Source organism: Saimiri boliviensis, chromosome 10, assembly GCF_048565385.1.
Source record: "Saimiri boliviensis isolate mSaiBol1 chromosome 10, mSaiBol1.pri, whole genome shotgun sequence".
Taxonomy (NCBI): Eukaryota; Metazoa; Chordata; class Mammalia; order Primates; family Cebidae; genus Saimiri; species Saimiri boliviensis.
In genome coordinates, this window is record NC_133458.1 from 113,134,758 (window position 1) to 113,159,195 (window position 24,438).

At 42.4% G+C, this 24,438-nt stretch overlaps 1 protein-coding gene across 12 annotated transcripts in view; it reads right to left on the bottom strand.

The window, feature by feature from the left end:
- HECW1 (HECT, C2 and WW domain containing E3 ubiquitin protein ligase 1) overlaps window positions 1-24,438 on the bottom strand; it is a 600,315-nt gene that overhangs the window by 85,993 nt on the left and 489,884 nt on the right. For all 12 annotated transcript variants that reach the window (XM_074379771.1, XM_010341340.3, XM_074379772.1 and 9 more), the window contains 4 exons: window positions 17,626-17,765; window positions 15,054-15,175; window positions 12,177-12,362; window positions 882-1,016 (listed from right to left, as the gene is read on the bottom strand). In XM_074379771.1, the coding sequence (XP_074235872.1) occupies window positions 882-1,016; window positions 12,177-12,362; window positions 15,054-15,175; window positions 17,626-17,765 (583 nt within the window). The remainder of the gene's footprint in view (window positions 1-881; window positions 1,017-12,176; window positions 12,363-15,053; window positions 15,176-17,625; window positions 17,766-24,438) is intronic.

A 24,438-nucleotide genomic window follows, 5' to 3' on the forward strand; every position in this document is an offset into this window, starting at 1 on the left:
CACACCCCTACATATACAGATATTCCTTTCCTTCCTGCACCACGTTTTTCATTTTTTAACCTTATTATAATCCAATTCTAAAAGCTGTTTTATGGGAAATAGTTCTCAGAGGCCACATCTCTTGAGATCCTAGTGGTTTCTACAAAAACAAGGCACAGATACTTGGGAAATGTCAGTCAGGACATGAAAAGTTTGCTCATGATATCGTCAGGAACTGATCAGGAGGGAAAAAAGAGCTATGTTTTCAGTTTCGGCTTGAGAAAGGAGGACAGGAAGAGTATATGTTATGGAAACTAATTCAGAAAAGCAATGAAGTGATGTTTAGCCGTTCATGGTAGCCAGGAAGGACTACCATCTTCCGGATGAAAGAGAATATAAAACCAAGAAAGAGCACATGGTAGAGTGGGAATAGAGCATTCCTGTGGCCTGCTTAATTTCTCCTAGTTTCTAGTCCATGGATACATTATTGAAGTATTTTCTAGGATGTTATGGAGAGGCAGAAGTTTAGTTAGTCATATACAACACAGCAGTTCCATGTGGTCACACACGACAGGCCTCAGGAGGCATAGCTCCAGTCATAAGTGTCAGGATCTCCTGACATTGCATTTTCAGTTTCCTTTCAACTAGACAGGTTTTTAGTAGTGGTGAGTGTGTGGGACTGTTTTGGCAAGGGAGAAGAGGTGACTGAAGACAGGTCTGGGGTGTGAAGTGGGTATCCCGGTCATGGTCATCATTCTTCCACAGAGCAGGGTGCATATGGCTTAGTTCCCTCCAGCGCAGGCAACCCTAGATCCTGGTCACTAAGAAACTGTTCTGTCCCCATGGCAGAGGCAGAGACTGTGACCGGTGAACAGTAGGGGAGTGGGGCATAGGGGCGTTACCTCTCCAGCGCTGTAACTTCGGAGCCTCTGGAGATGCTGTCGATGAGTCAGATGATTGGGAAGACGACCGTTCTGAAGAGGGATTCGGGGATCGATGAAAGTGGTAGCTCGACTGTTGTGGTCCACAAAAAAAGACTGCAGACAGACCAGTGGAAAAAACAACCGTGTGTGAGAATAGGCCAAAATGGAGTCAGTAATACACAGGAGTGCTACAGGGCCCAGGCCTCAGGCTTATTTCTGCCCAGCCTCCCTTATTCCCCTACTTTGTTTTTAAATCTACTCAGAACTCATCTACCTAGTTCAGGCCTGCTAGGAAGCAGGCCGGACAGCAGGAGGTGAGCTGCGACCCAGCTGGCATTACCACCTGAGCTCCACCTCCCTTCAGATCAGCAGCAGCGTTAGATTCTCAGAGGAGCGCAAACCCCACTGCGAACTGCGCATGTGTGGGATCTGGGTTGTGCACTCCTTATGAGAATCTCATGTCTGATGATCTGTCACCGTTTCTCATTACCCCCAGATGGCAGCATCTAGTCAAAGAAAAACCAGCCCAGGGTTCCCACTGATTGTACATTACAGTGAGCTGTAGGATTATTTCACTATATATTACAATGTAATAATAATACAAATAACGTACACAATCAATGTAACGTGCTTGAGTCATCCTAAAACTATCCCTTACCCCCTCCCATCTGTGGAAAAATTGTCTCCCACAAAACTGGTCCCCGGTGTCAAAAAAGATGGGGACCATTGATCTGGATGGAGGACAGGACACTGCCTGTTTGCTCAGTAGCTGAATGAAGCAGTATCAGTCATAGAGAAACACTCTACACTATTCGTGGAGTTCATAGGTAGTGACTATAATAATTTATTCAACATGGAAAGTAAGAGCAATAGAGCCTTTACTAGGTTAAGATAATACTAGTAATTAATAATTTGTAGGGTATTTTAATTACATTTAAGATAAATGCTGTTTTAAAATTATAGAATGTATATATTTTCACCGAGAAAAAACTTTCAAAAGATAAAAAGGTGGAAAGGGAATAAAAATCAACCCAAATATCAGAGTCTAAAGATAATCGCCAAAATGTTTTGATTTTTTCCTACTCAGTTTTTTTCTTTTCATACATGCAAATATATACATATTTTCTCCACATCAAGATCTATAATTTTGTTATAAGGTTTTTCACTTATTATTTTGTATTTCCCTGTTATTAAATATTTTTAGTAGATAATTTTAATGACTATATAATATTGTTTGATGAAACTATAACAATTAATTTTAGTACCCTTCATTGTTGGACATTTGACTTTTTTACTGTTTTAAAATAATGCTTCAATGAACACTCTTGAATATAAATCCTTGTGCCATGTCTGATTACTGTATATATTCCAATACATGGTAACATTGTTCTTTAAATTTAGAATTATCTCTCATAAAAGAGAAAGTTACTACCTTTTTTATTCCAACAAAACCCTTTGGAGCCGGGCTTGGTGGCTCAAGCCTGTAATCCCAGCACTTTGGGAGGCCGAGGCGGGTGGATCACGAGGTCAACAGATCGAGACCATCCTGGTCAACATGGTGAAACCCCGTCTCTACTAAAAATACAAAAAATTAGCTGGGCATGGTGGCGCGTGCCTGTAATCCCAGCTACTCAGGAGGCTGAGGCAGGAGAATTGCCTGAACCCAGGAGGCAGAGGTTGCGGTGAGCCGAGATCGCGTCATTGCACTCCAGCCTGGGTAACAAGAGTGAAACTCCGTCTCAAAAAAAAAAAAAAACCCTTTGTATTATAAGACAATTTTAAAATTAGTCTCTTTTCAATGAACAGTAACATTTGGGGAAGTCATAGCAGCTTCAAATGACCTCAATCAATGCTAGTTTTAAATATTTTTAGATTTACCTGACAAAAGTAGTTAAAAAATTTTATACAGATTTAGAAATTATTCTTGGAAGGTTTAAGCTTATAATTTGGAGTATTGGATGTCATTGTAAAGAAGCAGTTTAAAGAGCTTTATAAAAGTTCATACAGGAAGTGGTTTCATTATTGAGATAAAAATATACCCCCCAGGAAAAAGGGAAATAACAACACTCCTAATTTCATGCGAATCACTGTTTGTGACTTGCTGTAAAATTTTCCAAAATAGCATCCCACATACATTGAAAAAAGAGCTGTATGTTCAATTGGAACTGAAGATGACATACCCTTGAAAAATTGGTAGATGACCTCAAAAAATGACAATAGGATCTCAAAAATACATGTAAAGAAATGGAGGCCGGGTGCGGTGGCTCACGCCTGTAATCCCAGCACTTTGGGAGGCCGAGGCGGGTGGATCATGAGGTCAAGAGATCGAGACCATCCTGGTCAACATGGTGAAACCCCGTCTCTACTAAAAATACAAAAAATTAGCTGGGCATGGTGGCATGTGCCTGTAATCCCAGCTACTCGGGAGGCTGAGGCAGGAGAATTGCCTGAACCCAGGAGGCGGAGGTTGCAGTGAGCCGAGATTGCGCCATTGCACTCCAGCCTGGGTAACAAGAGCGAAAAAATAAATAAATACATAAGAAATGGAATAAGACTGAAATGGGAATGGAAAAAAACAAAACACATCAACATGTGTTTTAAACACACATGTGTAAGAGAAACTAATAAATACTAAAAATAGACTTTCATTATTCAAATACATGCTGAGATGTTTATAAATTAAATTAAATAGGTTCCTTATATTTGTGTATCTGTGGCAATTCTTTAGCATACATTTCTAAAAGTTGAATTAATTACTTGGTTAAAAGAAAAATATTTATGATTATTGATCCATACCAATAAACTATCTTCACAACTGTTGTCCAGATTTATCATGTTACCATTAGTTCATGAATCTTTCTCTTTATAATGCTCTCACAAATACTAATTTTGAAAGAACTTTTAGAAGTGTTAAATGGTAAATAATGGTGAATTACAATTTCCCAGGAAATTTACAAAAGAAAAACAAGTTCTCATAGGCTGATTAGTCCATTCTTTCCTTAGTGTATTGCCTGCAGTGTATCTGTTCCTTTTTTTGTTGTTGTTGAGATGTTAAAGTTTTCTTATTTATTATACATGTACTAAGTTATACATATGCTTTCAAATTTGCTTTTGATTTTTGTTTTATATTCTAATACACTGAGTTTTTAATATTTCCACACATTCAAATCTCTCAGTCATTTCTCTCTAGAGGTCAGTTAAGTGTTTACTATATTTTTCTAGCTCTAGTTTTGGTGAGTTAATTGTTATCACTAAATCTTTTACCTTTCTGAAACATATTTTGGTATGATGTGAAGTTATAGTTTGACATTTTCCTCAGAGAGCCCATTTTTCCAAGTCATTCATTTCCTATTGTTTTATTATAAATAAATTTCTTATAAATACTACTGTCTGTTTCATGATATTTTATTTATTCCAATGGTCTGAGGCTTTTCACTGGGACTGCACTATTCCAATTATTAACGTCTGTAGGGCAAGTTTCCTCTTTCTTTTCTAAGATTTTCTTATGTATTCTTGTCTGTGTTCATTTTTCCAGAGGAACTAATATTAATTTTATTAAGTTCCAAAATGAGTTCTATTGGGATTTTGTCTAGAATCACTTTGAGACTGCAAATTATTTTGGAGATAATTCATTCCTATGATAGTTGGTGTAAACATTTCCCATTTCTGAACATGTATACTAAAGAATTTTTTTCTTAGTACAGTTTTATAGTTGTTTTACTGAAAGATGCATATTTCTGGCTAAGATCATTTACAGGTATTTAATACTGTCCATTGCTATTCTGAATGCATCTTTTCCTATAATATTTTATAACCCTTCATTGCTGGCACTCAGGAAAGTTATTATTTATGTATTTACTTTTTGTCAGCTCATCATATTAAATGGTTCCATATAGTAAACTACTCTTTTAAGTATATCCTCTTTGATTTTTAGTTGCAAATAATGTTAACTTTGTTTCCTTCTTTAGGAGGGCTCTTTTGTTTTTATGGCCTTTCTTGTAATATTGGTGAGTACTTCCAGGACAACATTAAATAAGAAGTAGTAGTTGCAATCTTTTCTTACTCTTGATTTAGAGAAAACTACTAGGCCCAATTGTACAATAAGATGTTCATTGTTTCAAGGTAGGCTTTATTAGGTCATGAAAACATATTTACATTCTTAGTTTACCAAGAGTACTTTTGTTTTTAAAATATAAATGTGTATTCATTACACCTGTAATCTCAGCACTTTGAGGGGGCCAAAGTAGGTGGATCCCTTGAGCTTGGGAGTTTAAGACTAGCCTGGGCAACATGGTGAAAACCTGTCTCTATCAAAAAGAAATACGAAAATATACCAAAAAAGCCAGTCTTAGTGGTGTGCACCTGTGGTCCCAGCTACTTGGGAGACTGAGGTGGAAAGATTGCTGGAGGACAGGAAGTCGAGGCTGCAGTGAGCTGTGATCATGCCACTGCACTACAGCCTGGGTGATACAGTGAGAGCCAGTCTCAATAAATAAATAAATAAATATTTAGTTTTTATCAACTAATTTAAAAACTATTTCTTAAAGTAATCAACTGAAATTCCTTAATGCTACTAAGTCTTTGAGTATATCCTTTCTGTATTTTATTAAGTATTGTTCACATGTATTTTCAACAATTTCTCAATGGTTTCTAAGTCTTTATTTCATTTTAAACCTAAGTGTCATCTAGAACATTGCTTTTACTTTCCAGCTGGCAAAGATTTTGTTTTTAAGACGGTGCTTAAATTTACTTACAATTCAGTTTGATTACTTTATGGCCATAGGATGTGATCTGATTATTTTCTGCTTTTTTGTTTTCTTTGCAGTGTAGAACATAACCACTTACAAAAATAATCATGAAAAGAAGTTCTCAACTTTATTTTTTAGGCCTTTTTTCTATTTTGTTGTTGTGGCAAAACATACATAAAATGCTAACCATTTTTAAGCGTACAGTTCAGTGGCATTAAATATAAGAAATTCTCAGCCGGCGCGGTGGCTCAAGCCTGTAATCCCAGCACTTTGGGAGGCTGAGGCGGGTGGATCACGAGGTCAGGAGATCAAGACCATCCAGGTCTACATGGTGAAACCCCGTCTCTACTAAAAATACAAAAAATTAGCTGGGCATGGTGGCGGGTGCCTGTAATCCCAGCTACTCGGGAGGCTGAGGCAGGAGAATTGCCTGAACCCAGGAGGCGGAGGTTGCGGTGAGCCGAGATCGCACCATTGCCTGGGTAACAAGAGCGAAACTCTGTCTCAAAAAAAAAAAAAAAAAAAGAAATTCTCACGGTTGTGCAACCATCACCACTCTCCTTCCCCAGCACTTTTTCGCCTTCCCAAATTGAAACACTGTATCCATGAAACAGTAACCCCTCATTTTCTCTCCTACAAGCCCCTGATAACCTCTGATCTACTTTCCATCTCTATAAATTTGACTATTCTAGGTCCTCATATGAGTGGAATCACAAAATTCTTGTTCCTTTGTGTCTTGCTTATTTCCCTTAGCAGAGTGTCTTCAAGGTTCATTCATGTAGCATGTTTTGGAATTTCACTACTTTGTAAGGACAAACATTTTATTGTAGGTATACACCACATTTTGTTTATCCATTCATGTAAACTCTATTTCTAATAAGAGAATTAATTTGTTTCATTCACATAAAGTTATATTATTTAAATCCTAAATTATTTTGTCTATTTAAGCTGTCAGACTGATGGATATAAAGCACATTTTCCTACCATGACTGTATTTTTTCATCTCCTTCCATTTCTCTTTGATTTTTAAAATTTCATAATATATTATTATTTGGCTCATAAGTTGCATGACGATTATATCTTTATCTTAATTTTGCCATTGATTAAAATATTTCTTTGACCCCATTTAAGGACTGTGATTGGAATTCTCCTTTGTATCATATTAATATGCCACCACTGGTTTTTCTGTTGTCTTCACATTAATATTTATTCTTTTATTTCTAAACTTTCTAAACCACCTCTTAGGTATGCCTTTTTGTAACCTGGATCTGTTTGTTACCAAAGCTGAAAGTGTTTTCCTTTTGGTACCTAAGTTTATCATCATGTTTCCACCTTTTGCCGTAACTGTTATGCTTGGCGTTACTGTTGTTACCTTACTTTTGTTATTTCCATCTTATTTGCAGTTTTTTGTGTGTTTTGTCATACAAACTCTATTTTGTTTGATTTTATCTTTTGAAGGACTTTGGAAAATTCTGTTTTAAATGGTACAAACAATTGCCTTTTAAGCTTGTCGAATTACTATATTTAGTCTTTGTTTGTAAAATCATCCAGTTTTACTCCCCTTGAGCCCAACTAGTAACTCAGCATAACTTTCCTTCCCCTACTTATCTTCCCTCTTTGTGCTTTTAAAAATTCCAGTCTGGTGATATTGATCCAGACTGTTATTATACAACTATTCTATTTGTATTATACAACTTTTCCATATTTTTTAGGCTTTTCCAATATGTTTTAAAGCATTCTAAGAACAATTACTTTTATTTATATTTATGTATTTGATTGATTTAACTGCTCTGTGGATTTCTCTAGTCCTTTTGATACTATCATTTTCTCACTGTTAATGCTGCGCTTTGATTTGTTACTGAGCCATCTGGAGAATGGCTTTTGGTGTTTCATCAGTGTCTTAGTCTGTTCGTGCTTCTCTACAGGAATACCTGAGACCAGGACATTTATAAAGCAGAAAAGTTTATTGGGTTCATGATCCTACTGGTTGGAAGACTGGGTGTCTGGTGAAAGCCTCAGGCTGCTTCCTTCCACTCATGGTGAAGGGTGAAGGGGAGCATGTGCGGAGATTCTATGGTGAGAGAGGAAGCCAGAGAGAGCGGGGGAAGGGGGCGGATGCCAAGTTCGTTTGAACAACTAGCTCTTGAGAGAACAAATAAGGTGAGAACTCACTGATTACTGCAAGGATGGCACCAGTCCTTCATGAGAGATCTAGACTCAAGCAACTTCCACTAGGCCCACTCCAACCCTGCCACAATAGGGATTAAATTCCAGCAGGAGACTTGAAGGGGTCAAACAAACCATATTAACTATCAAACTATAGTAATCAGGATGGGTAAAAGGGTAGGGTAAGCTCTGATTTTGCACATGAGGTTGTTTTTCTGCCTTCACCCATGAATGGCAATCATTGTATTTATGGGCTACAATCTTTTCTCATCAACATCTTGGAGTCATTGCTCTGTGGATTTCTCTACTTTCATTTTTTGGATGGAAGGTTTGAAGCTTGTCTGATTTTTATTCTTTTTTTTTTTTTTTTTTTGAGATGGAGTATCTCTCTGTCACCCAGTCTGGATTGCAGTGGTGTGATCTTGGTTCACTGCAACCTCCAACTCCCAGGTTCCAGCAATTCTCCTGCTTCAACCTCCTGAGCAGCTGGGACTACAGACACCCACCACCACGCCCAGCTAATTTTTGTATTTTAAGTAGAGACAGGGTTTCACCATATTGGCCAGGATGGTCTCAATCTCCTGACCTTGTGATCCACCCGCCTCAGCCTCCCAAAGTGCTGGGATTACAGGCGTGAGCCACTACGCCCAGCCTGATTTTTATTCTTTTGTAGATAACTTTTATATTATCATGGCTGCATATTGTTAAGATTTTTAAAGAATTTCTATTTAAAGATATTCCAGTACATGTTTAGATATATAATGTATTTCAATGACCTTTACTGTAATTTAGTGAGCCCAATTAATCTGCACCCCTAAATAATTTTAGATCAGCAAAATTTTAATTTTAATATTTAATATTTATTTACTATAATTAATATTAATAATTTTTCCTGCTCTACCTAGTATTCTGGTTTCTTTCCTCAAGTTACTGTATAAGTCATTGGTGTAGCAGAGATTTATTGAGTGCCAACTATCTATCAGACACTATTCTTGGCCCTTGATGTTATATTAATGAGCAAAACCAAAATTTCTGTTCTCATAAAAGCTTACAATCCTTCCATAATAAACAGACAATAAGCAATAAACCTAATAAATGTGTAAGTGACACGGGGGAGCACATGACCCAGGGGTCGGGGAAGGCTGTGGTATTAACTTGGTTGGTTAGGGTAGGCATAGAGGAGATAAATTTTTTCTTTTTTCAGTTTTTGCATTTCTTTTTCTTTTTCTTTTTCTTTTCTTTTTACTTTTCTCTGCCACTGATTGCAATCGGGTCCCTTCCTTCTGTTTTAGGGGCTGTTTCCATGTTCATATGCCATATCAGTGATGAGATTTCACATAGCATCAGTGCTGCTCTGTTTTATCTCTATGCTATTATTACCTTTTGCTTTTCCCTGCAATCTTCAAACAGCTATTTTCAGACTACTTTCTTATGTCTGTTTCCTCTCAGCTTGTTTTCTGTTTGTGGCTTCTTCCTCTTGGTTAATAACAGAAGTCATGAGCCTGTGTACCATTTCATGGATGATGAATAGATGTCTTTTAAACAGTTCTATTTTCCAAAGAAAATTATACTTTCTGAGAAAAAATATGCTTTCCAAAAAAAAGACATGCTTTTCATCAGACCAAGACTCTGTTTCCTTTCTGCAGTAGTGTCTCTTCCTAGGCCTCTTCTCATTTTATTTATTCATTCCTCAGCAGAGGCCACCTTGGTCTCATGTCTGCCATAAGATAGGACCCATGGGGCCCACTGCCCTACCTCTCTGATGGTGACTGTCCCTCAGCTCAGACTGGGAATGAGGTGTGAGGCACACTTGCAATCTCTATTAAACTGGGCAGAAGGCTCTGTCCTCTTTTTTCAGACTCTGACGATGGCAGATGAGTCAGAGGCCAGTGTGTTTACTGCCCTGGTCCATCGGAAGCAGCAGAGCTCTGAGCCCCTGACCTCTGTCCCCTTTGTAGAGTTGACCATGCATTCAAAGACACCAAACACTTCTGCCGAGACGTCCTACCATGGTGCATAATAAAAGCAAAGGTTGCCCTCTTTGAATGTGTAGATGAAGCAAGAAGCAGATTGGCTGGGGTGAGGGGCACAGACCTGCTCTGGCAGGCGACAAAGGTGGCTTTCGCATAGTGAGCTATGACCACCTCATTTTTTAGTGAGTTGTATTCCTAATTTTCAGTCTCCTGTGCAGCATATCCTATCCAAGTTAGAGGCACAGTCCAAACATGTTTTTCTCAACCTATTCCCAACATCAATGGGTTTGGCAATGAGATATTCTTTTATTTCCCACACTTACCAATCTTGATCTTGGATTATTAATGGTAGATCCTACTAATCTGTCATGCTATTATCAAGCATTCCTTCATTAACTTAGTAACTTACTTATCTGATTGTAAAATCATGAAAGCAACGTAGGCATTACTGTTGCTATTTTAAGGCCAGAAAGGTCAAGTGACTTGCACAGGGTCATGTATTTAGACTGAGACCGACTGGTCCATGTATTTTTCCCACTATCCTTCGTTGTTCCTCTCTGACCACCCTACGGACTTTGATGACACATTTCAAGTCTAAGGCTACTTTCCCCAGCAATTCACCACATGGTATGCCTCTTAGACATTCTGCCACTATAAGTGTGTATGTTTGTGTTCAATTAATAAGAAATTGGTAAGACCATTTGCGTGTGTGCATGTGTGTAGGCACACAGCTAGTTTGTGTCATAACTGAAAGCAGAATACATACCTTCTCATCTCAAATTCAGATTTTTTTTTCTTTCTCATGTATGGTATCTTCTTGCTAAAAAGAATGAGGGGGAAGAGCTCTTGCCAGAAATTTCCTCACATGCATTCCCAAATGGAACGAAACTCTCAGAATGCATCTCAGCCTCTGTGCTTCCCTGCTGGCGTGATCACCAGGAGATGTCACATCATCTGCATGTGTACCATGAATGGCACTAGGAAGCTTCCCTGTCATCCCACTGGGCTCCCTGTCACCCCTAACCCGCTGCAAAACCGCAGTCACGGAAATCTGAGGCTCAGCAAGCTGTTCACGTTGGTGTGTGTTGTTTGCATGATGAACGTGGTGGTGTCCAATTGGCATCCTGGTTAATCAATAAATGTAAACGTGGCTACCCATACCCAGCTCTGATAAGCCTCTCCTTTACTTTCTGTTCTGGCTCAGGCTTCATTTCCCACCCTAATACACATCACCAAGTCCCCACATTCAAATCATTGTCACTCTTCCAACAGAGGCCAGCTCCAGTCAATGAGAAAGTCCCAGGGAACAGATCCTGGTTACGGTGGCTTTCTACTACACCAGGCATACTCTTTCCCCTCCTCTAATTCATCCCTGGTTACAGAGGAGCTGGTCCTAGAGATTCATTTTATGAATGGACTTGTAAGGAGTCCCCCATTCTTTCCCCACACACTCCAGAGAGTCCATATTCTGAGGCACACTAGGGGTTTGTAGGAGAGAAACTCATGGCTTTGAGGGAACACTGGTGCCCCATCAGCTCCCTTTGGGGAACGTGGCTTTGCAGGTTCACATTCACAGAGGAAAGGACATGTCGCAGACATAACTGCAGGCAAAGCTCCTGGTTCCTTGGACCATAAAAGAGGGAGTGATTCTCTTTGGTAAATTTCATGTATGGTTACACAGTTTCAGTTCTAGTAAATTACTTGGCCTGTCCTTTGAATACATCGAGATAGCTGATGAAGATTAGGACAAAACCTTCTTGCTTTCAGACTCAGCTGGTCTTCTAAAGCATGGCAGGGAAGGCCCGGTTTGGGCTAACGTTACACAGAAGCAAAACGTAATCCAAGAAGATCACATGGGCCCAGCACACCCCACCCTGCTTGTTAGGCTGTTTTAACTTAAGGTGTATTAGGGAAATCACAACAAATAATCTAACAATGAATTTAACCAATGACTTTATCCCCTGAGAGTTAGCTGTCTAAGGAGGTAAACAAAGGTCATTGGACAGAATCTGGTTCCATGTTCCAAACCTAGATTTAAAATAACGTAGACAGTGGTTCTTAACCAGGTGTGACCTTTCTCCCTGGTGACACAGCAATGTCACCGTGGTTGGCATCTAGTGGCATGAGGGATAGGAATGCTGCTAATGTCCCGTAAAGCACAGGGTATTCGCCTGGCCTGGCCCCCTTCTCCCCACAGTAGCACTGAGGTTCAGAAACCCAGATGTGGATGATTATCACCCCCTTTCCTGCTGGCAGTCGATAGCGCATCTCCCGGACATAACTCCTCCCCACACCCTCCTCCTCACCAGTGGAGACACGTCCTTGCTAGTCTTCTCTTTGGGGAAGGAGCCTGTTTGATGAAAGCTCTGCATGTGGGTCACACTCACCTTTCCCTGCTGGTCTGTTTTGATCTCCCAGCCCCGGGGCAGTTCCAGCCGAGTGTCTGCGAACATGTTGATGAAATTCACCAAGTCCCGGTTGTGCTGGTAGCGTTCAAAATTGCGAGCATCCCGCCGGACTTTCAGAATCATGTGCTTTAAGCAGGTGCTACTGGTGAAGACTCGGTAGGCACTCTGAGATGGGTCGGGGCGGATGGGGTAGGTAGTGGGGAATTAGGGAAAACACAGAGCAAGACTGTGAGCACCCTAACACTGCTAAGTGTGAATGTGACACAGTGGTTTATTGTGAACATGAGGTGGATGCCTCAGAAAATGAGCTCCTGCTCAAGAAGTAAACACCCAGGAATTTGAGACCAGCTTGGGCAAGACAGTAAGACCCCATCTCTACAAAAAATTAAAAAAATTAGCTGGCATGGTGGCGTATGCTGGTGGTCCCAACCACTGGGGAGGCTGAGGTGGAAGGATCACCTAAGTCTGAGAATAGAAGCTGCAGTGAGCTATGATTATGCTGTTGTAATCCAGCCTGGGCAACAGAGCAAGGCCGTGTCTCAAAAAAGAAAAGAAAAAGAAAAAAAAAAAAAGAAGTAAATGTGCATCGAAACACACCCCCTTGGCTCACATAGACATATCTGTGACACCCGCTCCACCTGAGTGCCGGGCGGCTCGGGACACGGCCGACCTCTCTGTGTGACTCCACACGGTCTTCCCGCCGTCTCAGCCATGCCTGGTTCTCCTTGGCCTCCCTCTACCTGCCTGAGCCTCAGTCCTCTCTCTCCTCCATGGTCCCTTCTCTGACTGCTGAGGTCTGCCTTTGGTCCTCCTCCCTGTCTAAAAGGGGGAGTATTAATTTAGAGCTCCTGGATTGAAGGCTGGTCATGAGATGTCTGTCATTTTTTTGAACACTATGTAAAAATGTGTGTGTGTGTGTGTGTGTGTGTGTGTGTGTGTGTAGGTGTTGGGAGAGGGGAAGAGATGAAGAAGGAAATGACAATGTGATGGTACACAGGACTGGTGTGTGTAGGGGGTCCGGGGGGGGCGTTGAAAGGACAGACCGTGTATAGGCAGGGGTTTGGGCCAGTGGCTCCTGCTGGCCCAGGGCCACCTGCACCAGGGCTGGGGCATGGCCATGTGCCATAAGCATTTTCCCTGTGGCTCCCACTGCACCTCTGGGGAGTTGCTTGGAATCCAGCCACAGGGAATCCCATAGGCTTCTCAGAAATAACCTGTTAAAAACTGATCCCCGCCTCTGCTGCCATACCCTCCATCACCCAGTCAAACTCCAGCTTCAGCTTAGTGGGGTCACTGTCTTACCCAGGTGCCCAAAGCTGAAACTATGCTGTCTTTCTAGAGTCCTCATCTTGCACCCACCCATGATCACAAGGGACCCAGGTGCTGATGAGTCCATGAGAAATATCCCTGAATAGAGCCATTCCTTGCCACGCTCCCACCCCTTCCTTAGGTCAGAGCCAGATCATCTCTCACTCAGCGGTTGAATCAGCCTGTCTCTTAACCGCCTCAGCTCAGTCTCTCCCCGATACTCTGCCAGAGAAGATGCATCATCCACCCCCCTGGTCAGGTAGCCTCAGTGTTACTGTTGGTTCCTGTGACCTGCTGTAGTAGATCCAGGCTCCTGTGCACGACTTACCAGGTGTTCTGCTGCCCAATCTCCAGCCTCTCCTCCTCTCTCCCTCCTACCAGCCACCCACACTCACCACCCTGGAGTTATTTCCCAGGCCTCCTCACAGTGCATCCTTTTCTCTTTTTCTTTTTTGAGACAGAGTCTCGCTCTGTCGCCCAGGCTGGAGTGCAATGGCGTGATCTTGGCTCACTTCAATCTCCATCTCCTGGGTTCAAGTGATTCTCCTGCCTCAGCTTCCCAGATAGCTGTGATTACAGGCATGTGCCACCATGCCTAGCTTATTTTCTGTATTTTTAATAGAGACAGGTTTCACCGTGTTAGCCAGGGTATTCTCAATCTCCTGACCTCGTGATTTGTCCACCTCGGCCTCCCAAAATGCTGGGATTACGGGAGTGAGCCACCGCACCCGGCACAGGTACATCCTTTCTACAGATGTCCATCTGCCCGGACCGCTTCCTGTCCACTTTCAACCTCCAGGACTCAATTCAGCTGCCTCCCCAGGAATGCTCCCCGGCACCCCCAGAGCATTCTGTCCTCCCTTGGTTCACCTGGTCCTGTCACACTGAGCTGATCTTTTTCATGTCATCGTTCCACAAAATGGGAGCTCCTACTGTTTAGATGTCACCCTAATCTGTCTTTGTGACTCCAGCACCTAGATCTGAGCCTGAACCACACAGAAGATGTTTGTTGAATGGAAAAATTAGTGAATATAGTGATAACATGATATTGCTTTCTTGAAAATACACACACACACACAAAAAGCAATGAAAAAACTACATAGGTAAAATCACATCAAATTTAACTTCAGCATGATATTTGAAAAACCACATCAAAAAGAAACCTCTTCGTTTATCTAGGAGAACTCTGCTTTAAAATTTTATCAGTGAAAATGATTTTATAAAATGAGTAGGCTGAAGGAAATCTGGCCACTTCATAATCTTGCTCTGTTAAAATTTTAATAATAGTGAAAACAGGTTTGTTTCCAAAGCACTTTCACTGATATTAACACATTTGAGCCTAACAAAAACCCACAGAGGCAGCAGCATTTCCAAATCCAGTCTTTTTCTTTTTTGGGAGACTCACAGACACTCAAAAGAGTAAACTGAGCTGTCTTTGTTTTTTGTTGCTTGTCAGTCTAGCCTTTTAGATCTATCAGATGACTTTACAAAGCTGTGTTTTGGGTCTTGCCAAGCCAGGCAGCCCCCTCTATGTTTTAGGGCACTCACATAATTGGCGTGCAGCACAGTGAAGAACTCCGGGTTGGTGATGAACTTGACCGCTGGGGACTGCAGCAGCAAGGTAATTTTTTGCGAGTTCACTGGAGACAGTGAACCTTCTCTTCTTAGATCTGCAAAAAGTGAAGGAAAGCAACAGAACACATTGGGAAAAGGGCATTTCAACCCCTGTACTTCCCTCCTGATGGCAGCGACACACATGCCTTCACCCACACAGCAGACTGTTGGATTTACGCCAAGTGCCATTACTTTATGTATGTCAGTTAAGAATCATCACTTCCTAGCAGTGTTTCTGTATAACTTCAATAAGGCTCAAGTCTTCTAACATCTCTCCTCTTTTATCACAATGATTTTTCTTCCTCCCTCCTTCCCTCCCTCCCTCCCTCCCTTTTTTTCCCTTCCCTCCTTCCTTCCCTTCCTTCCTTCCTCTCCTCCTTCCCTCCCTCCCTCCCTCCCTCTTTTCTTTTGCTCATTCATTCATTCGTTCATACTTTCTTTCTTCCCTTCCTCTCTCTTTCTTTCTTGAGACAGGGTCTTGCTCTGTTGCCCAGGCTGGAGTGCAGCCAGGCGAACACAGCTCACTGCAGCCTTGACCTCCTGGGCTCAAGCCATCCTCCCATATACTCAGCCTCCTGAGTAGCTGGGACTACAGGCGTGCACCACCACGCCTGCCTATTTTTTTCTTATTTCCTTTGCAAGTTGCAAACCATAGCTGTGATAGATTGTTTGCAGAAAGGACCACAGCCTCTCTTCCTTACATCCACACCCAGTCACATTGGGACTTCGCTGCTTTTCCCCTTGGTGAATTGGGGGCTGGCCTTGTGTCTCATTTCAACCAACAGAACATGTCAGAAGTGACAATTGGTCAGTTCTGCATCAGGATTTCAAGAGACCTGCATCTCCACTCTCTGGTATTCCTGCCACCGCCATGAGAAAAAGCTTGGGCGAGCCTGCTGCAAGATGACAAACCATCCTACCGGCAATCATCTCAGGTCAGCCCATGGCCAACTCCACAGATGACCCAAGATGGACAGGTGAGCCCAGCAGCAACCCAAGGAGCCATCCAGTTGAGCTCTGCTCAATTTGCCAACCCGTAGAATTGTGGGGTAGATGCATGGTTGTGAGTTTCAGTCACTAATTGTGGGATTTTTTTAATACAGTAAATGCCAAATGATTTAATATCAAACTCAGAAATGAACTTTCTGTTGCTTTTTCCTCATTTTTCTAATTACTTAGCTATTGTACCATATCCCTCTCAGAAGGCTGAACAAAGAAATTAATAACAGGCCAGGTGCAGCGTCTCATGCCTGTAATCCTAGCACTTTGTGAGGCTGAGGCCGGAGGATCGCATGAGGCCAGGAATTTGAGACCAGCCTGGGTAACATAGCAAGACTGTCTCTACACAAAATGAAAAAATTAGCCAGGCATGGTGGTAGATGCCTGAGGTCCCAGCTACTCAGGAGGCTGAGTTGGGAGGACTGCCTGAGCCCAGAAGTTTGAGGCTGCAGTGAGCTATGATCGCACCATAATAATGCATTCCAGCCTGGGTGACAAAGAGAGACTCTGTTTTCAAAAATAAAATAAAATAAATAATAATAGAAAAACCTAAACTAGTCAGTTTAGTTCGCATATCTGGTAAAATGAATAACAGGAAGGGGGGAGTTAAAATTGGTGGTGGAATTGTGGATGTGCATTTTAAAAAATCACATGAAAATGTCCAATATTCTGCATTGTCATAGACGGCTGAGACCTGGCAGGATTGGAATCCCAGTGCTGCCTGCCCAGACGGTCCTCTAAGCCTTCTTTTGGCAAATAAATCTGGCATCATTTACCCAATTTAAAAAGAAAGTGGATTAATAGAACGCCACTGTGATCATCTTATCTCATTACAGGTTAAAAAAAAAAAAAAAGTGGAAGCCAGTCTCATGCCTTTTGATTATCCTTGTCTGAGTTCCACTCGGGTAAATTCAAAGAAATGAAAACCAGGCAAACCAGGCCCCAGGTGAATGCCTAGTGCAGTCGGTAAAAATTCCCTCCTTGTGGCATGCTGAGAAACCTCTCTCAAAGTTTCCTCTCTTGGGAGAAGTGAATTTTGTTTTACGTGCAAACAAGTGATTGTTTCTAGTGTTGTCACATGGCTCCTTTAAAATAGATTGTGAAGTTTTATTGCATGTTTTATTTACAAGTGGGAAAATCCTTAGGACACCAGTACATACATTTACTTAACAATATGTGATTGAGCCACCGACAAAGTTGCCTTGCTTCACAAGCACGATAGCAAACTCAGCTCCATCCCCAGAATTCATCTGTTTCCTGTCTCCAGATCCCCATGCCAGGGTGATGGTGTTTCCTTCACCATGATCACTTCTCCTGTTTCCTGGTGGGAAGTTTGTTCTGACTGCTTTCCCCTGTGGGCACCAGGCATGCCTCTCTCCTCCACCCTGGCTCTCTACTCTTCACTCTGGGCACATAGTTCCCCACGAGGCAGGGTGAGTGGCTTGCAGTCCTCTGTCACACAGCCCTTGGAAGCTATCACAGGATGCAGGGACCCCTCCTTCCATACCTAAGCTGGACTGGGAAGATTCGGCTTCTGAGTCACTCCCTCCACCTCCGCCTCCTCCTGCTGGGGCTTGCTCACAGCTTTGGCTGCCAGAATCTTCTTCAGGCCTCTCTGTTGCAATGGTTCGCTGAATATTTTGATACCTTTGCATTAGAAAATGGAAAGACAAGAGTTAACTTTGGTTTGCTCGTTGGGGTCCAATACTCTGAATCAGATAATTGGAGAAATGTATAAAGAACTGCCTTGAATGTCAGGAAAGAAATGCTTAAAATTCCCACAAGGTAGCCAGAGCAATTAGCAAGACAAGTATCTCTAAGATGATACAAGTTCTTTTTGTTTTATAAGCTGTGATGATTTTCAATATGGTGACTTTTAAAAAAACGATACAAATAACTAATCATGCAAAACAGCCTGTGCCCTGCACAAAACAAAAAATCAGCCTAAGTCTAAAATAAGAGCATGGGAAGTAAATTAAAATGCTACAACTAAGATATCAAATTACCTCAACATGAGTGTAATGAGTCTACAAACTGGAGTAGCAGTTCTACTCACTCACTTTTATTTGATAGGTAATTGATACGATGGGGCGAAGGTTGTGGAAATATTATACCTAATAGCATTCTGGCAAATAAATAAATGTTTTCTGCTTATTCAAAGGCTTATTTTATTTTTCTTCCCACGTTGGGGATTTAGTCATTTGGCCAGCCAGCTAGCCACCTTGCCAAGCACTAAATATTTCCTAACCCTCCCAGTATGTGCAGGCTCTGTGCTGGACTTTCAGATCGAAGAGAGGATTAGAATATGACATTGCCCTTTAAACACACACAGTCGAGATGTAACAAAAGGGGAATGGGACGGAAGCCATAACTCCAGCCAGGTGAAAGGCTGTCGTAGACAGAGGTGTGTGGGATGCAGACGAGGAGACTCCTGAGGTTTGTACATTGTGAAGCTGGAGTATGAGTTTGCTGGGGAGCTGGTTGGGAAAAAATATTTCAGAAGAGCAACAACAATGTGCAAAAGTGGGCCACTCTTGGGGAGCTCTGAGAAGCCTGGCAGTGGCCTTATCAGGTCATGTGGGCACCGGGCAGGGCCTGGAGAGCAGTGGAGAGAGAGGAGGGAGCCCCAGAGGCCACCCTGCAGTAGGCTGGGTGTTATTCTGTAGGCCACAGGTTCCCCAACTTGACCTGTGCAGAATCATCCACAGGACTTAAAACAGACTCCCAGCCCCACCCCTAGAGTCTCTGATTCAGCAGGTTTGGAGTAGGGCCAAAGAATGTGCATTTCCTTTTTCTTTCTTTCTTTCTTTTTTTTTTTTAGAATGTACATTTCTGATGAGTTCTCAGGTGATCCTGGTGCTGCTGGCCCAGGGATCAACCTTGAGAATGAACCACTGCTCTTGGTGATGGGCGGCTGCTAAAAAACAGGCAGGGCCAGATGTACACGGAGATTGATCACCCAGTGTCAGAGTGGAGAATGCATTGGAGGAGAGGAGCCTGGAGCTGTGGAGAGCAGCTGGGAGCTCCTGCAACAGCCTACGCTGGAGACTTTCCTGGAAACTTTTTGTCTCCAGGAAAGCAATGAGTGGGTGGAGGAAGGGGATGAAGAGGAGGAGGAGGATGATGAGAGACCACGTAGCAGGAAATAGCCAATCTCCAAGTGCAATCCCAGGTGGGAACGTGCGGGGATGCTTGCTACACAGATGAGGCTCCACTGTGGCAGGATCTCTGCAGACCAGTGCCCTGCTCTTTCCTTGACCTTACAGAGGAAAGCTTTCTCACTGTAGTTTTCAGGCCATTTGCAAGAGTATCATCTGAGTGATTGTTAAAATTACAGAAACTGAACCAAATAAAAACCTGCATTTCTAACGAGTTCTTTAGGAAGTATTATTTATATCTAGGTTTGAGAACTACTGGCCTACGGGCTTCCTTTCAGTTTTATCTGGAGAGACCCCCACTCACTTCTGACACCTTTCAGAAGCCACCTTTGCCCGTAGTGGTTACTGCAAGGCATTTCCTGAGCAGGCCTCTTAGAGCAAAATGCGGAAGGGGCCGATGAGCTGAGCGGTGGTGGAATTATAGAGAGAAATATTTGTGGTAATTCACCACCCTGTATATCTGTGGTGAGAGGCTGTGAAGAGGTGATGGATGGTGAGGGATGGCCCTCTGCGATCTTCTCCCTGCTAGGGACTCAGGGAATGCAGCCGTGGCAGGAGAGCAGGGGGTGCCAGTGAGAAGCTGCTCAAGCGTTGTGACCTTGACCAAGGCGGGGAATGGGGCCTGCCAAACCTAAGGCAGCTGCTACTGGGAGGACTCCCTAAATGCCTTAAGGCAGGCTGCGTTTCTCAAAATGGCTCAACGATATTTTTAGACCCACATGCTCTTCCAGAACTGTATCCCTCTCCTTTAAAAGATAGAATCCATGTCCCCTTCAACTACCTTGACTAATAGAGTTAGTAACACTTTGTGCTGGAACTTGGCAGCCATGCTCTGAGGCGGCCCAGGTGACACGGAAAGCCTCTGTGCAGGTGTCCTGGCTGAAAGGCCCAGCCAACAGCCAGCATCAAGCTCCTGATATGCGAGTCTCCAGGCCTGGCCATCCTCTGACTGCAACCAGGTGATATCCCTGGAGGGAACTGCCTCGTTGGGCCCAGTCAAACCAGAACCATGAGAAATAATGGTGAGAAGAAATGCTTGGGGTTGTTTTATGCCACTACATTTGGTGTGGTTTTACTTAGCAATAGATGCCTAGAATAGGGCTTACACAAATGTCAGGTTGTAGCCTCTCCTTTCATTCCCAATGTGCAGTGACCACAGCAGGGCATTATGAGTAAATCTGATCTTATTTGATGAGGATAATGTCAGCAATGTCATGACCTACTTCACATGTCCTCAGCTGGACCTCGGTTATCTCAGGCCTTCCTAAGTCAACAGCCTCAAATCCTGCATTCGACCCCATGTCTGACCTCTGCTGAAGCACAGAGGCAGTTTGGGGAAGCAGGACACACAGTGGCTTGAGGAGGCTCTCAGTCTCACAGGGCAGGACTGCAGTCTCAGAGGCTCCCCAGCTTTAAACAGGAGAGAGAGCAGCTCTCTTCTCTTTCATTAGGAATTATCCATCAAAGTCCCCCTCCATTTTTTTGTACCAAAATATTAAATATTTATAGTATATAAAAGGCTCATGAAAATTAGCTAGAAAGTCAGCTGAAATACATAATTTGTAAATGGACACACACACACACCCCAAACAAGGCAAAAAAAAAAAAAGCCCTCCAAAATCAAGCAAAACCAATGAGCCAACTAATAACTTCACCCCTCTTCAAAAGCCCAAGAACAGACATTTCACATGGGAGAAACCATTGTTATTAAAGAAAAGCTTACGGAAAACAAGTTGACCCTTGCTCCAGCAAGTGAAATGTAAGTGGTATCAAAATACCAGGAGCACCTCTTAAATCAACAAAAACAAACCAAAAGATGAGATGGAAGCGAAGCTGTAGCTGTTGGCAGAGTAAACTCCCCGAATCACAGTGTCTAATGTAGAAAGTTAGGCATTGATACCAAATACCAAATTCACATTTATCTCCCTTGGCCTACTCTTTTGGGAATAGAATCCTAAGGAAACCCTCTACTACAAGGCAATCTTAATATTTAGCAGGCCCTTGTGACAAAAACAGTGACAAAAGCAAGAAGCAAATCATTCTACAACATGAAATTAGGTTAACTAAACTTCAGCCATTCATGGAATACTATACGAGCAATTATATGTTAATTTGAAGGCTATGCAGCAATATTAAATGCTTAGAGTTTTATAAGTGAAAAAAGAATATGAAACCAACTACATATCACCATTGTAACCATGTAAGGATTGTGCACGCATATGGAAATTGAAGATGGCAACATGTTTTAAAAAAGCTAACTTGGCTGGGTGCAATGGCTCACGTCTGTAATCCCAGCACTGTGGGAGGGTAAGGCAGGTGGATCACCTGAGGCCAGTAGTTTGAGACCTGCATGGCCAACATGGTGAGACCCTGTCTCTACTGACAATGCAAAAATTAGCCAGATGTGGTGGCACGTGCCTGTAGTCCCAACTCCTTGGGAGGCTGAGGCAGGAGAATTGTTTGAACCCAGGAGGTGGAGGTTGCAGTGAGCTGAGATTGCGCCACTGTACTCCAGCCCAGGTGACTAAGCCAGTTCATCTCAAAAAAAAAAAAAAAAAAAAAGAAGCTAAATAATCCTTGGGGTAGTTAGATTGTAGATCACTTTTTTCTATTTAAAACTTCTATTTCCCTTAAATTATCATAATTCTATCCAAATAATTTAAAAATCAAACTTTAGTTGATTATTTAAAATAAAAATACATCTTTATATTTTCTGCTTTTCAGTAAATATTTGTGCAAGTAGAGTTAATTAACTCTGGACATTCTGAAAGTATAGGAATTAACTCAGGAAACAATCTTGTACTGAGTCCTATTAAACTTCTGGCCCCACACTAGGCTCTGGGGGCAGAAAGGGGTAGAAAGAAGAGTAAGGCTCTGGCACAGAAGCGGGCATATTGCGGAGGCTATAGGGGAGGAAGTCCCTGGCTCTGTGTAGGGGATTCTGGGACGGTGTTCTGGGCACACGACATTGAGGCAGGCCTGTAGAACGAGATGTGTTTCAGGTGGGAAGCAGGCAGCGGGGCACTTGCCCGCAGTGGGAGCATGTGGCCAAGCCCTAAAGGCCTGGAAGAGTGTGCCGCGTCTGGGGATTGGCCGAGTTGGCTTGTGGTCACTGTGACCTACCACACAAGCTTACACATGGCCGTTGTGTCCTCTGTACTTCCCAGTGTCTGTCTCCTTGCACAAACACATTTGATTTTCAATCATTTGGTTAGGCTCAAGGAAAAATCCTTGAACCCTTGATAATACTTCCACGTGGCTGTGAGCCAGTAAGCATTGTAAATTTCTCCAGATAACTGTGGGTTATCAAAAAAATGACCTTGTGTGTGGCCGAATGTGAGATGGATAGAAGACTGGAAGTGTACTTTCTGGGGCTGCCTGTTATCACACCAAATCACAAAAAATTTTAAATACTTGAAAGCAATAGATTAAGATAGGTATGCAAAAGCTCAGATACTTATCTGAAGGTTATCTGATCTTCCCTAGGTATACTTTTTCACTAGAAATAAGTACCTTCTCAAAGTGCTAAATTCCTTTTATCTGTCCAGATGGATGTAGCAAATGCAACTTCCTATTCAGCAAAGTCCAGCTGCCTCTCCCAGCATGTTCACCTCCACTGGAGGGCACAGGAATTTACATATTAAAGGCTACAAAACTTATTTGGAGACCTGGTTCAGGATGGATTTGGCCTAATTTTTGTATTACGCAAGCTGATCACCCCGATAAACTTCATGGATGGTTATGCCATAGGTCAAGGTGCTTCCTTCTGCTTCAGATTCAGAAGGAAGCACCTTGCTTTGGTTGTTCAAAACAGCACCTTATATAAATACAGCCTGATGAATTGCAGCTTATCAGTTTTGGCAAGACAGACCTAGGGGCTAACTTCTGCCTACAGAATCACACAACAGGATCTCTATGTAAAATGAGCTTACTGTGTCTTTTACATTTGCAGTTACACGGGTCTTGTTGCAATCACCATGAAAGGACTCTCCTATGGATTTGCGGTCCATTCGGGTTATCAGGAGTTCTTCCCTGTAACATGCTTTGTTGGGCTGGGAATGATTGTAAAGTGTGCTGCCAACACAAGTCTTTTATGGTTCTCGTAAATGACTTAAACGCTCAGCTGCTGATGGGGAAAACTGGAAAGCAAATGTCTTCCAAATGCTCAGGCAATGAAAGAATGTTCTAGTGATTTTCACCTAAAGCATGCTCTTTTGTGTACAACAGTAGCCAGAAGTTCATTTTTTTTTGTTTCCATGTTTTGTTTTTAGTTTTGTTATTAAGTCTTACTCTGTCACCCAGGCTGTGCAATCTCGGTTCACTGCAACCTTAGCCTCCCAGGTTCAAGTGATTCTCCTGCCTCAGCCTCCCGTATAGCTGAGATTATGGGCAACTGCCACCACCCCCAGCTATTTTTTTTTTTAGATTTTTAGTAGAGACGGGGTTTCACCACGTCGGCTAGGCTGGTTTTGCACTCCTAATTTCAAATGATCCTCCCGCCTTGGCCTCTCAAAGTGCTGGGATTACAGGGGTGAGCCTCTGTGCCCGGCTCCATGTGTTTTAGACTAAATGGTTTCTCCCCCTTTTTTTTCCTGGCAGATAACAATTGAGTTTCAAAGGCATTTGCTCTCAGTAGGTGTGTTCCACAGACCCAGTTCTTCATTCTTTTGTTTCTCAGCTTTTCCTTCACCTTTACACCTGACATGAAAGCAAGACAGCATGTGGGTGCAATTTCAACTGAGGAAGCCTCAGTTTGCTTTCCTGGTAATTAAAAGTATCCTGAAGCTACTACCCCAGTCTTAAAGAGCAAGATGTCAGGGAGGATGCTCTATACTAGCTTACTGCATCACCTCTGACATGAATGGACCACTGTTTAAGCCTGATACGGTTTAAGACTTTGTTTGCAGGTTAAAAATAAAATAACATCTTTACAAGTTTAATAGAGAGGGCCTAATTTTTCAACAAAATAATTCTCAAAAATATTTTTAAACATTTCTTTTTCTAAGATGAAGGCTTTTCAATGATTATTATGGATGGACATATATCAATTATGGGACCAGCGTAGGAATGCACATGGTGATTTATGAGACAGTTTCTCCTCCAGGCAGCTTTTAGTCTTCTTATGAAACCTGTCCTTGGAATGTTCTTAACTGAGGTCTGAA